This window comes from Salvelinus alpinus, chromosome 9 (assembly GCF_045679555.1).
Source record: "Salvelinus alpinus chromosome 9, SLU_Salpinus.1, whole genome shotgun sequence".
NCBI classification, from domain to species: Eukaryota; Metazoa; Chordata; class Actinopteri; order Salmoniformes; family Salmonidae; genus Salvelinus; species Salvelinus alpinus.
This window is the reverse complement of record NC_092094.1, coordinates 67,786,838-67,800,901: the sequence shown is the minus strand read 5'-3', so window position 1 is coordinate 67,800,901 and position 14,064 is coordinate 67,786,838. Positions and strand designations below refer to the sequence as shown.

The 14,064-nt window shown below is 43.5% G+C and overlaps 1 protein-coding gene across 1 annotated transcript in view; it reads left to right on the top strand.

Annotated features, from left to right (window-relative positions):
* LOC139530510 (ALK tyrosine kinase receptor-like) overlaps positions 1–14,064 on the top strand; it is a 745,539-nt gene that overhangs the window by 572,599 nt on the left and 158,876 nt on the right. The window contains exon 5 of the mRNA XM_071327001.1: positions 6,493–6,626. Coding sequence (XP_071183102.1) covers positions 6,493–6,626 — 134 coding nt within the window. The remainder of the gene's footprint in view (positions 1–6,492; positions 6,627–14,064) is intronic.

Below are 14,064 nucleotides of genomic sequence, written 5' to 3'. Positions count from 1 at the left end.
CACATTTCGTCAACCACTCCTCGAAGGTCTCTATCTCACCCCTCCGTTCACTCTATCCATCGCTTCCTCCATGGTCTCTGACTCACCCCTCAGTGTTGCCGACATTTTTGAGGCTGCTTCTTGGGCCTACGTCGTGGCCGCGAACCCTGGTGTCGTTGCTGTCCCTCCTTCGCTGCCTCCGCCTTTTTCCATGGCAGGCTTTTGTCTCCTGCCATTATTTCGTCCCAAGTCCAGGATGTCCTCCACTCCTGGCTTTCCTCCCAGGCCCAGGATCCCTGCTCCTCCTGGGCATGCTGATTGGTCCGTGGGTGGTGGGATCTTCTGTCACGAACATTGTTGTATGAATCGGACCAAGGCGCAGCGTGCGTAGAGTTCCACATGTTTATTCAATGAAACTCACCAAAACAATAAAGAGTAACGAAACGTGAAGCAAATGCAGTGCTCACAGGCACAACACAAAAACAAGATCCCACAACAAACAGGTGGGAAAAGGCTGCCTTAATATGATCCCCAATCAGAGACAACGATAGACAGCTGCCTCTGATTGGGAACCATACCAACATAGAAATAACAAAACTAGAATGCCCACCCTAGTCAAACCCCGACCTAACCCAAAATAGAGAATAAAGGATCTCTAAGGTCAGGGCGTGACAGCAATAAGCTTTTCTCAACCACACACACACACACTACATACAGCATGCTAGTTGACCTTGCCCTCTTCTATTCCATTCATAACCTGACAAAATATTCCTCTCAAGGCTGCTGAACTCTTATCTGCTTTTTACCTTATCTAATTAATTTATTTCTTATTGGGGCGGTAGGTAGCCTAGTGGTTAGAGCGTTGGGCCAGTAACTGAAAGGTTGCTAGATTGAATCCCCGAGCTGACAAGGTAAAAGTATGTCGTTCTGCCCCTGAACAAGGCAGTTAAAACTTCTTATGGGCAGGTGGGATGCTAGCCAACATCCAGTGAAATTTCAGAGCGTCAAATTCAAAGTACAGAAAGTTAATTAAACATTCATAACAATACAAGTGTTATACATCGGCTTAAAGATGACCTTGTTAATCCAGCCGCTGTGTCAGATTTCAAAAAGGCTTTACGGCAAAGGCATACCATGCAATTATCTGAGGACAGCGCCCTGCTTACAAAAGCATACAAACATTTTCAAGCCAAGAAGAGGAGTCATGAAAGTCAGAAATAGTGATCAAATTAATCACTTACCTTTGATGATCTTCATATGGTTGCAGTCACAAGAGTCCCTGTTACACAATACATGTTTGTTTTGTTCGATAAAGTCCCTCTATGTCCAAAAAACTAAGTTTTGTTGGGGTGTTTTGTTTAGTAATCCACTGGCTCAAAGGCGGTTACGACATGCAGACGAATAGAATACATCCTAATAGTACCGGTAAAGTTCATTGAAACATGTGAAACGATGTATATAATTAATCTTCAGGTTGTCTATTGTCTAAATAATCGATAATATTTCAACCGGACAATATTCAATAGAAAGGAAAAACAACGAACGAGCTCTGCTTCATTCTGCATGCCACTTACAAAATGGTCTCATTCTTCCTCATTTTTCAGAATACAAGCCTGAAACAATGTCTAAAGACTGTTGACATCTAGTGGAAGCCATTGGAACTGCAATCTGGGTCCTAACCATTTAGATACTGTATAGGCACTCAATTGAAAAGTACCCACACCAAAAGAATCCCACTTCCTGGATTAATTTTCCTCAGGTTTTCGCCTGCCATATCATTTCCGTTATACTCACAGACATTATGTTAATAGTTTTGGAACCTTTAGAGTGTTTTCTATCCAATACTACCATGCATATGCATATCCTAGCTTCTGGGCCTGAGTAACAGGGAGTTTACATTGGGCACCTCATTCATCCAAAATTCAAAATACTGCCCCCTACCCAAGAGAGGTTAACCCACTGTTCCTTGGCCGTCCTTGTAAATAAGAATTTGTTCTTATCTGACTTGCCTAGTTAAATAAAGGTGAAATAAAAAAAAGTATGGAATATAGTGGAGCATTGGCCCTTTATAACAAAGCTTATTCTCTATCAATGCAGAAATCCCCTCTTTCTTTTTCCCAGAGCCCATATAATGTATTATGCTGGAAGGTGGATGGATGTGGGGAGGGGATAGGAGAGATTGTTGTGTAAGAGGATGGTTGGTGTGTGTCTGTGTGTGTGTATGTGTTTTGCCTTTTCCATAAGAGGATGATTGTGTGTGTCTTTCTTAGGAAACTATATGTTGTCTGCAGTGAAGGATGTGTGTACAGATGTAGGATCTTAATTTGATCACTCTGTTGTCGCTGATCATTTTCCTGTGCCACAGGATTTGCATAAATTCACGGAAAATCTGCACTAACACATGGTTATATTATTGCACTTTTCATGTACACTGGAAAATGGTTAGGGTGAATTTGACAGTAGCTTACAGGCAGCTAGATAGTAAGTAAAATCTGTATTTCATATTATGGTACTGTAAAAACGGCCAGCTTCAGTCAGCCAGTTAGTGCGCTCTAGTCAGGCAGCTTAGTCTCCTACTCAGAAGACACTAAATTATGTAATTCGTCAACGCCACACCAGTTATTTATCACCCTAACTCATTCACTTGCAATTTTGGGATAAAAGGCAACCTCAGCTCCCTCATTTATTGAATCAGATGGCTCATTCATCACAAAACCCACTTATATTGCCAACTACTTTAATGATTTTTTTCATTGGCAAGATTAGCAAAAAAACATTTTGAATTCCGAAAGGTGAGTGTGGAAGAGGTGAACAAACTATTGTTGTCTAGCAACAATGACAAGCCAAAGGGATCTGACAACTTGGATGGAAAATGACTGACGATATTGCCACTCCTATTTGCCATATTTTCAATTTCAGCCTACTCATAAGTGTATGCCGCCAGGCCTGGAGGGAAGCAAAACTCATTCCGCTACCTAAGAATAGTAAAGTCCCATTTACTGGCTCAAATAGCCGAACAATCAGACTGTTACCAACCCTTGTGTTTGACCAAATTGTGTTTGACCAGATACAATGCTATTTTACAGTAAACAAATTGACAACAGAATTTCAGCATGCTTATAGAGAAGGACATTCAACAAGCACAGCACTTACATAAATGACTGATGATTGGCTGAGAGGAATTGATGATAAAAAGATTGTGGGGGCTGTTTTGTTAGACCTCGCTGCAGCTTTTGATATTATTTGTCTGGAAATACCGGGTGCTATACTGTAGATCAAGAGTCACCTGTCTAACAGAACACAGAGCGTGTTCTTTAATGGAAGCCTCTCCAACATAATCCAGGTAGAATCAGGAGTTCTCCAGGGCAGCTGTCTAGGCCCCTTTGAGTAAAGCCAGTGTGTCTATGCATGCGGATGACTCAACACTATACACGTCAGCAACTACAGCGACTGAAATGACTGCAACACTTAACAAAGAGTTGCAGTTAGTTTCAGAGTGGGTGGCAAGGTTAGTCCGAAATATTTGTAAAACTAAAAGCATTGTATTTGGGACAAATCATTCACTAAACCCTAAACCTCAGGTGACTAAACTCCTTGTAGTAACACAGGATTGTAAACTGTCATGGTCAAAACATATTGATACAACAGAGGCTAAGATGGGGAGAAATCTGTTCATAATAAAGCGTATCTTTACATTCTTAGCAGCACTATCAACAAGGCAGGTCATACAGGCCCTTGTTTTGTCGCACCTGGACTACTGTTCAGCCCTGTGGTCAGATGCCACAAATATTGGCTCAGAACAGGGCAGCATGGCAGGCCCTTGGATGTACACAGAGAGCTAACATTAAAAATATGCATGTGAATATCTCCTGGCTCAAAGTGGAGGAGAGATTGACTTCATCACTACTTGTATTTATGAGAGGTATTGACATGTTGAATGCACCGAGCTGTCTGTTTGAACTACTGGCACACATGCATACCCCACAAGACATGCCACAAGAGGTCTCTTCACAGTCCCCAAGTCCAGAACAGACTATGGGAGGTGCAGTGTACTACATAGAGCCATGACTACATGGAACTCTGTTCCACATCAAGTAACTGATGCAAGCAGTAAAGTTAGATTTAAAACACAGAACAAAATACACCTCATGGAACAACAGGGATTGTGAAGCAACACAAACATAGTAGTACAGTCTGTGCTCCTTAGTGCAGGTTTTCATCAAGGATCGCTCTGTACTTTGCTCCGTTCATCTTTCCCTCGATCCTTACTAGTCCCCCAGTCGCTGCCACTGAAAAAGATACCACAGCATGATGCTGCCACCACCTTGTTTCACCGTAGGGATGGTGCCAGGTTTACTCTAGACGTTACGCCTGACATTCAGGCCAAAGAGTTCAATCTTGGTTTCATCAGAACAGAGAATCTTATTTCTCATGGTCAGAGTCTTTAGGTAACTTTTGGCACACTCCAAGTGGGCTGTCATGTGTATTTTACTGAGGAGTGGCTTCCGTCTCGCCACTCTACCAAAATGCCTGATCGGTGGAGTGCTGCAGAGATGGTTGTCCTTCTGGAAGGTTCTCCCATCTCCACAGAGGAGATCTCTGAATGACCATCGGGTTCTTGGTCACCTCCCTGACCAAGGCCTTTCTCCCCAGATTTCTCAGTTTGGTTGGGCGGCTAGCTCTAGGAAGAGTCTTGGTGGTTCCAAACTTCTTCTATTTAAGAATGATGGAGACCACTGTGTTCTTGGGGACCTTCAATGCTGCAGAATGTTTTTGGTGCCTTGACACAATCCTGTCTCGGAGCTCTACGGACAATTCCTTTGACCTCATGGCTTGGTTTTTGCGCTGACATGCACTGTCAACTGTGGGACCTATATAGACAGGTGTGTGCCTTTCCAAATCATGTCCAATCAATTGAATTTATCACAGGAAACAGGATGCACCTGAGCTCAATTTCTAGTCTCATGGCAATGGGTCTGAATACTTATTTACATAAGGTGTTTCTGTTTTTTATTTTGAACAAATTTTTAAAATGTCTAAAAACCTGTTTTCACTTCGTCATTATGGGGTATAGTGTGTAGATTGATAAAACAAATGTAATCAATTTTAGAATTAGGCTTTAACTTAACAAAATTGGAAAAAGTCAAGGGGCCACATTAGGCCTGCAAGTAGGGTGGCAAAATTTCCCAAACAGGATTTCTGGAATACCTGGAAAATGTACCATAATTTTGCAACCCTAACTGTAAATCACATTATGCTGGTTTGCAAAGTGATGTGTAATTCCTATTGGAATCTATCAAGCATTAGGCTATCCAACAGTTGAAATTTGCATTCACCCGCAACCTGCATTCATAATGAGTGCCAGGGTCAAGAACAGTGGGAGGAAACTACCTAAGACATTTAAACTGGAACAACCATTTCAGTAACAGTTGCAAAAATGATATTTATTTTATTGTGTAGCATAACATTTAACCATTCAATTACACAATGTACAGGCAAAAACACATATATTTAAAACAATTCTAAAAAAGTCTACCTGCAGTAGAGCAAGCTGGGAAAAAAGTTCAGTTTTTATCAGATCTTACAAAAAATGTACCTGATGTAACTTCTCATTTAGTTTTGAGTCAGTACCACATAAACATTTTAAGTAATAATGACTTTTCATTGACTTTCAGTACAACTTACTAGAAGTGTTGTGGTTGTGGTTTACAGTATGTGTGCATTGTGTTTACTATGTAGCCACAAATCCACAGCTACTGTACTTCCTCGTGTTGTTTATTTTGCTCCAATAGATGGCGGAGAGGCATACAGTATGTCATAAGGAAATAATACAGAAAATAGGCATGGTGATAGGGGGTTGGAAGGGGAGAGGGGGAGGGAGGAAGAGAGGGCAAGGGGAGGGAGGAGAGAGAGCGGGAGGGAGGGATTAGTCATTGGTCAGTAGCCCGAATCCAAAGTGAAATCAGCGGCAATTTGCTTAATAAAATTATGGACCACGTTGAACTACACAAAGGCAGGCGGTGGCTTGCTGGAGAGAGCATTCACTTCAGGATCTCTGTGCACACAGGAGCTATCATTGGTGTGTGTGGCATCCACACACCCTTTCTGACTCTCTCTCTGACACACACACACCTGCACACTCTATTTTTGCCACCTCTGGTACTGAAGTGCAGTGTGTCATCCACGCACACCACCTGTCAGGTTTAGTAAGAGGCTTCGCCAAAAGCTTGTCCACACGTTACCCGGCAGGAGCATGCACCAACAGGCTAAGGATGAGGGGGAACCTCCCAAAATGCAAGGGGAGGAGGGGGACTCGAACACAACATGCTCCACACGAACCCAGTCTACCCCCTCTCCCCCTTCTCCTGAGACCTCCACGGAGGGGGAAACTCAGGTGGAGGAAGAGGGAACTCCTGTCCTGACACCCTACCCCTACAGTAGGCATGGGGGGCCCTGTCGCCCGGGGTGTCTACTAGTGGCCCTGATCTTCATTCTCATCTCTTTACTCGGCAGCTGGGCAGTGGTCCACCTCACCCTGGGGTCCCGTGGAATGGCGACCTTCAGGATCCAAGCCAGCTATGACCGGCCGAGCGAACAGGACGCCACCGTCACGATCAAACCGGGCTTCACCACCAACTGCACCATGGGTAAGTGAGCGTTTAAGTTAGCAATTGCTGTGTTGTGTGACTGCACGCCACTGTGTCAGCACGCTACTGTACTGTGGAGTGGGTAATAGTTGAATCTAAAGACTGACCCAATGTCAGACATTTTGGTTCTACTAATGGTTCCTAATCGTGAAGGTTAGGATTTGGAGTTGTGCAATCTGACCCTAGATCTGTGGTTATGGGCAGTGTCTACCTCAAGTGTGTGCTGTATATCCACATCTAAACTATATATACAAAAGTATGTGGACACCCCTTCAAGTTTTAGTGGATTCGGCTATTTCAGCTGTTTCTGAAAGGTGTATAAAATCTAGGACACAGCCATGCAATCTCCATAGACAAACATTGACAGTAGAATAGCCTTATTGAAGAGCTCAGTTACTTTCAATGTGGCACCATCATAGGATGCCACCTTTCCAACAAGTCAGTTCATCAAAATTCTGCCCTGCTAGAGCTGGCCTGGTCAGCTGTATGTGCTGTTATTGTGAAGTGGAAATGTCTAGGAGCAACAACGGCTCAGTCGCGAAGTGGTAGGCCACACAAGCTCACAGAACGGGACCGCCGAGTGCTGTCCTCGGTTGCAACATTCACTACCGAGTTCCAAACAAGAACTGTACATAGGGAGCTTCATGAAATGGGTTTTCATGGCCGAGCAGCCACACACAAGCCTAAGATCACCATGGCTAATGCCAAGCGTCTTCTGGAGTGATGTAAACCTCGCCGCCATTCGACTCTGGAGCAGTGCAAATGCATTCATTGGAGTGATGAATCCCACTTCTGGTGAATCTGGATTTGGCGGATGCCAGGAGAACGCTACCTGCCTGAATGCATAGTGCCAACCGTAAAGTTTGGGGAGGAAGAATAATGGCCTAGGTTTGTTTTTCATGGTTCGGGCTAGGCCCCTTAGTTCCAGTGAAGGGACATCTTATTGCTACAGCATACAATGACATTCTAGACAATTCTGTGCTTCCCACTTTGTGTTGCAACAGTTTGGGGAAGGCCCTTTCCTGTTTCTGCATGACAATGCCCCTGTGCACAATGCTAGGTCCACACAGAAATGGTTTGTTGAGATTCATGTGGAAGAACTTGACTGGCCTGCAAAGAGCCCTGACCTCAACCCCATCAAACACCTTAGCGATAAATTGGAACACCGACTTCGAGCCAGGTCTTATCACCCAACATCAATGCCTGACCTCACTAATGCTCCTGTGGATGAATGGAAGCAAGTCCCCGCAGCAATGTTCCAAAATCTAGTGGAAGGTCTTCCCAGAAGAGTGGAGACTGTTATACAGTGCCTTCGGAAAGTATAGGGACCCCTTGATTCTTTCCACATTTTGTTAATAGTTTTTTCCCCTCATCTATCTACACACAATACTCCATAATGACAAAGCATAAACTGATTTTTTGAAGTTTTTGCATGTGTACAACGAATTTTAAACATTTCACATAAGTATTCAGACCCTTTACCCAGTACTTTGTTGAAGCACATTTGGCAGCGATTACTGCATTGAGTCTTCTTGGGTGTGACGTTACAAGCTTGGCCCACCTGTATTTGGGGAGTTTCTCCCATTCTTCTCTGCAGATCCTCTCCAGCTCTGTCAGGTTGGAGAGATGTTCGATTGGGTTCAAGTCCGGGCTCTGGGTGGGCCACTCAAGGACATTCAGAGATTTATAACGAAGCCAGTCCTGCATTGTCTCGGCTGTGTGCTTATGGTCATTGTCTTGTTGGAAGGTGAACCTCGCCCCAGTCTATGGTCCTGAGAGCTCTGGAGCAGGTTATCATCAAGGATCTTGCTGTACTTTGCTCCATTTATCTTTGCCTTGATCCTGACTAGTATCCCAGTCCCTTCCGCTGAAAAACATCCCTACACCATGTTTCTCATGGTCTGAGAGTCTTTTGGTGCCTTTTGGCAAACTCCAAGCAGGCTGTCATGTGCCTTTTACTGAGGAGTGGCTTCCGTCTGGCCACTCTACCATAAAGGGCTGATTGGTGGAGTGTTGCAGAGATGGTTGAAAGGTTTTCCCATCTCCACAGAGGAACTCTAGAGCTCTGTTAGAATGACAATCGGGTTCTTATTCAACTCTCTGACCAAGGCCCTTCTCCCCAGATTGCTTAGTTTGGCCGGGCGGCCAGCTCTAGGAAGAGTCTTGGTGGTTCCTAACTTCTTCCATTTAAGAATGATGGAGGCCACTGTGCTCTTGGGGACCTTCAATGCTGCAGAATTTATTTGGTACCCTTCCCCAGATCTGTGCCTTGACACAATCCTGTCTCGGAGCTCTATGTACAATTCCTTCTACCTCATGGCTTGGTTTTTGCTCTGACATGCACTTCAACTGTAGGACCAAATATGGATAGGTGTGTGCCTTTCCAAATCATGTCCAATCAATTGAATTTACCAGCAGCATACCACCCTGCATCCCACTACTGGCTTGCTTCTGAAGCTAAGCAGGGTTGGTCCTGGATGGGAGACCAGATGCTGTTGGAGGGCCAGTAGGAGGCCCCCTTTCCTCTGGTCAAAAAGCAATGTCCCAGGGCAATGATTGGAGACATTGCCCTGTGTAGGTGGCTGTCTTTTGGATGGGACGTTAAACGGGTGTCCTTGCTCTCTGTGGTCACTAAAGATCCCATGGCACTTATCGTAAGAGTAGGGGTGTTAACCCTGGTCCTGGCTAAATTCTCAATCTGGCCCTCATACCATCATGGTCACCTAATCATCCCCAGTTTACAATTGGCTCATTCATCCCTCCGCTCCCCTGTAACTATTCCCCGTAAATGAGAATGTGTTCTCAGTCTACTTACCTGTTAAAATAAGGGTTAAATAAATAAAAAGTTGTGGAAACATCTCATGGATGATCAATGAAAACAAGATGCACCTGAGCTCAATTGCAAGTCTCATAGCAAAGGGTCTGAATTATTTTGTAAATAAGGTATTTAAAAAAATATATATATATATAGATTTGCAAACATTTCTAAAAACCTGTTTTCGCTTTGCCAATATGGGGTATTGTGTGCATATTGCTGAGGATTTGTATTATTTAATCCATTTTAGAATAAGGCTGTAATGTAACAAAATGTGGAAAAGGGAAGGGGTCTGAATACTTTCAGAAGGCACTGTAGCAGAAAAGAGGGGACCAACTCCATTTATTAATGCCTATGATTTTAGAATGAGGTGTTCGACAAGCAGGTGTCCACATGCATTTGGTGATGTAGTGTATGCAGATAACATAGCTGATTCTCTCTAAAAGATAGCTTCTGCTGTTTCCCCTATTTAATTGTGAATACATGTCAAAGGCGTACTAAAATATCTGCCTGTGAAGGCATGTGACATCTCGTTGAATTGTTCTTTAACTGTTCTGTGGTCTCGAATCGAGTGTCAAAGTGTTGCTCCTTGCTTTCAACATCTTTTAGCTTTTTGTGCAATTGACGTTTATGTTCTGAGCACGATGCTCTCTGCTCTGTTGAACATTACAACGAGAAGAACCGAACAAGTTGCTTAAGTGTAAAACTTACGTAATATAAATGTACTCTTTAATTATTTTACGTTATATAAATGTTATAATTTATTCTTTCAAATTTGAAAAGTGAACAGGTTAGTACATTTTGTCTTTGTAATAAAACACTTACTTGAATTAGCTACTAATGTATTCGCTTCTGGGGAATAAGGTGAACTTAGGAAAGAGTTGTTGCTTTCATAGCTATGTTTTGATGTCACTTCTAAGGGTGTTTGAAAAGCAGTGCAAATGTTTTTCAAACTGGAGATTTCTCCGGCTGCTGTTCTGGATGTAAACCTCATTACCATATGTTGTGGAATGAAATGCAGGGCTGGCGTGCTACAGGGGATAATATCTCTCTGTGAACCTCGAGAGGTCCTTAAATTAGGTTAATCCCGTTGATTCAATTTCCTCCGAGCTCTACGAGGAATTGTAGGGACCTTTGCTTTGACGTTTCGAGGGAAGTGTATAATATTGAAGAAATGTGGTATAAAATGTGGATTTCAAAAAGAGTTACGCTTGAGTTATGGCTTGTTTCCCCTTTTGGTTATTGGAACAGACAAGCCACTGTCACAGCAGCTATTGTGCATCAATAAAAGCAGAGAAACAGAATGTGGACAAATACTTTACGGGATGTTCGAATTGAATTGACATGCTCAATTGACCAAGCGTCACAAAATGGAAATAGACTGTTAGGGCACAGACATTAGACAAAAGTGAATTGAGTGAAAATTCCAAACTCTGTCAACTATGTTAACCACCATTCACTCAGTGGTGTAAAGTTTGGGGTCTCTGTACTTTACTATTTATAATTGACAACTTTTAATTGTACGCCACTACATTCTTAAAGAAAATAATGTACTTTCTACTCCATACATTTTCCCTGACACCCAGGTTACATTTTGAATGCTGAGCAGGACAGGGAAATAGTTTAATTCACAAACTTAAAGAGAAAATCCCTCATCCTACCTACTGCATCTGATCTGGCTGAGTCACTAAACACAAATGCTTTGTTTCTAAATTATGTCTGAGTGTTGGAGTGTGCCCCTGGCTATCCGTAGATTTGAAAAACAAGAAAATCGTGCCGTCTGGTTTGCTTAATATAAGGAATTTAAAATAATTTACACTTGTACTTTAATACTTAAGTAAACTCAGCCTAAAAAGAAACCTCCCTTTTTCAGGACCCTGTCTTTCAAAGATATTTTGTTAAAATCCAAATAACTTTACAGATCTTAATTTTAAAGGGTTTTAACACTGTTTCCTATCCTTGTTCAATGAACCATAAACAATTAATGAACATGCACCTCTGGAACGGTCGTTAAGACACTAACAGTTTACAGACGGTAGACAATTAAGGTCAAGGTTATGAAAACTTAAGACACTAAAGAGGCCTTTCTACTGACTCTGAAAAACACCAAAAGAAAGATGCCCAGGGTCTCTGCTCATCTGCGTGAACGTGCCTTCGGCATGCTGCAAGGAGGCATGAGGACTGCAGATGTGGCCAGGGCAATAAATTGCAATGTCCGTACTGTGAGATGCGTAAGACAGCGCTACAGGGAGACAGAACGAACAGCTGATATTTCTCGCAGTGGCAGACCACGTGTAACAACACTTGCGCAGGATCGGTACATCCGAACATCACACCTGAGCGACAGGTATAGGATGGCAACAACAACTGCCCGAGTTACACCAGGAACGCACAATCCCTCCATCAGTGCTCAGACTGTCCGCAATAGGCTGAGAGAGGCTGAACTGAGGGCGTGTAGGCCTGTTGTAAGGCAGGTCCTCACCAGACATCACCGGCAACATCGCCTATGGGCACAAACCCACCGTCGCTGGACCAGACGGGACTGGCAAAAAGTGCTCTTCACTGACGAGTCACAGTTTTGTCTCACCAAGGTCGATGGTCGGATTCGCGTTTATCATCGAAGGAATGAGCGTTACAACAAGGCCTGTACTCTGGAGCGGGATCGATTTGGAGGTGGAGGGTCCGTCATGGTCTGGGGCGCTGTGTTACAGCATCATCGGACTGAGCTTGTTGTCATTGCAGGCAATCTTAATGCTGTGCTTTACAGGGAAGACATCCTCCTCCCTCATGTGGTACCCTTCCTGCAGGCTCATCCTGACATGACCCTCCAGCATGACAATGCCACCAGCCATACTGCTCGTTCTGTGCATGATTTCCTGCAAGACAGGAATGTCAGTGTTCTGCCATGGCCAGCGAAGAGCCTGGATCTCAATCCAATTGAGCACGTCTGGGACCTGTTGGATCGGAGGGTGATGGCTAGGGCCATTCCCCCCAGAAATGTCCGGGAACTTGCATGTGACTTGGTGGAAGAGTAGGGTAACATCTCACAGCAAGAACTGGCAAATCTGGTGCAGTCCATGAGGAAGAGATGCACTGCAGTACTTATTTCAGCTGGTGGCCACACCAGATACTGACTGTTGCTTTTGATTTTGACCCCCCCTTTGTTCAGGGACACATTATTCCATTTCTGTTAGTCACATGTCTGTGGAACTTGTTCAGTTTAAGTCTCAGTTGTTGAATGTTGTTATGTTCATACAAATATTTACACATGTTAAGTTTGCTGAAAATAAACGCAGTTGACAGTGAGAGGACGTTTCTTTTTTCGCTGAGTTTATATTTTAGCAAATTCATTTACTTTTGATACTTAAAGTATATTTAAAATCAAATACTTTTTTACTTTTACTCAAGTAAGATTTTACTGGCTGACTTTCACTTTTACTTGAGTCATTTTATATTAAGGTATCTTTAAATTTACTCAAATATGAACATTTATTTCTTATATAAATATAAAACACAACATGTAAAGTGTTGGTCCCATGTCTCATGAGCTGAAATAAAAGATCCCAGAAATGTTCCATTAGGTTATTTCTCTCAAACTTTGTGCACAAATTTGTTTACATCCCTGTCAGTGAACATTTCTCCTTTGCCAAGATAATCACCTGATAGGTGATGCATTTCTGCACACCTAATAGGTGTGGCATTTCAAGAAGCTGATTAAACAGCATGATCATTGCACCTTCTGCTGGGGACAATTAAAGGCCTCTCTAAAATGTGCAATTTTCTCACACAACACAACACAATGCCACAGATGTCTCAAGTTTTGAGGGAGCGTGCAATTGGCATGTTGACTGCAGGAATGTCCACCAGAGCTGTTGCCAGAGAATTTAATGTTAATTTCTCTACCACAAGGTCGTTTTAGAGAATTTGGCAGTACATCCAACTGGCCTCACAACCGCAGACCACGCGTATGGCGTTGTGTGGTTTCTGATGTCAACGTTGTGAACAGAGTGCCCCATGGTGGCTGACAGGTGTATACAATCGAGCAAACTGCCATGCAATCTCCATAGACAAACATTGGCATTAGAATGGCCTTACTAAAGAGCTCAGTGACTTTCAACGTGGCACCGTCATAGGATGCGACCTTTCCAACAAGTCAGTTGGTCAAATTTCTGCCCTACTAGAGCTGCCCCAATCAGCTGTAAGTGCTGTTATTGTGAAGTGGAGCAACAACGGCTCAGTCGTGGAATGGTAGGCCACACAAGCTCACAGAACGGGACCGCCGAGTGCTGAAGTGCTTAGCACGTAAAAAATTGTCTGTTCTCCGTAGCAACACTCACTCCCGAGTTCCAAATTGCCTCTGGAAGCAACGTCAGCACAATAACTGTTCGTCGGGAGCTTCATGAAATGGGTTTCCATGGCCGAGCAGCCACACACAAGCCTAAGATCAAGTGTTGACTGGAGTGGTGTAAAGCTCGCCGCCATTGGACTCTGGAGTAGTGGAAACACTTTCTACAGAGTGATGATTCACTCTTCACCATCTGGCGGTTTGGCGGATGCCAGGAGAACAATACCTGGAGGAATATTGGTCTGGGGCTGTTTTTCATGGGTCGTGCTAGGCCCCTT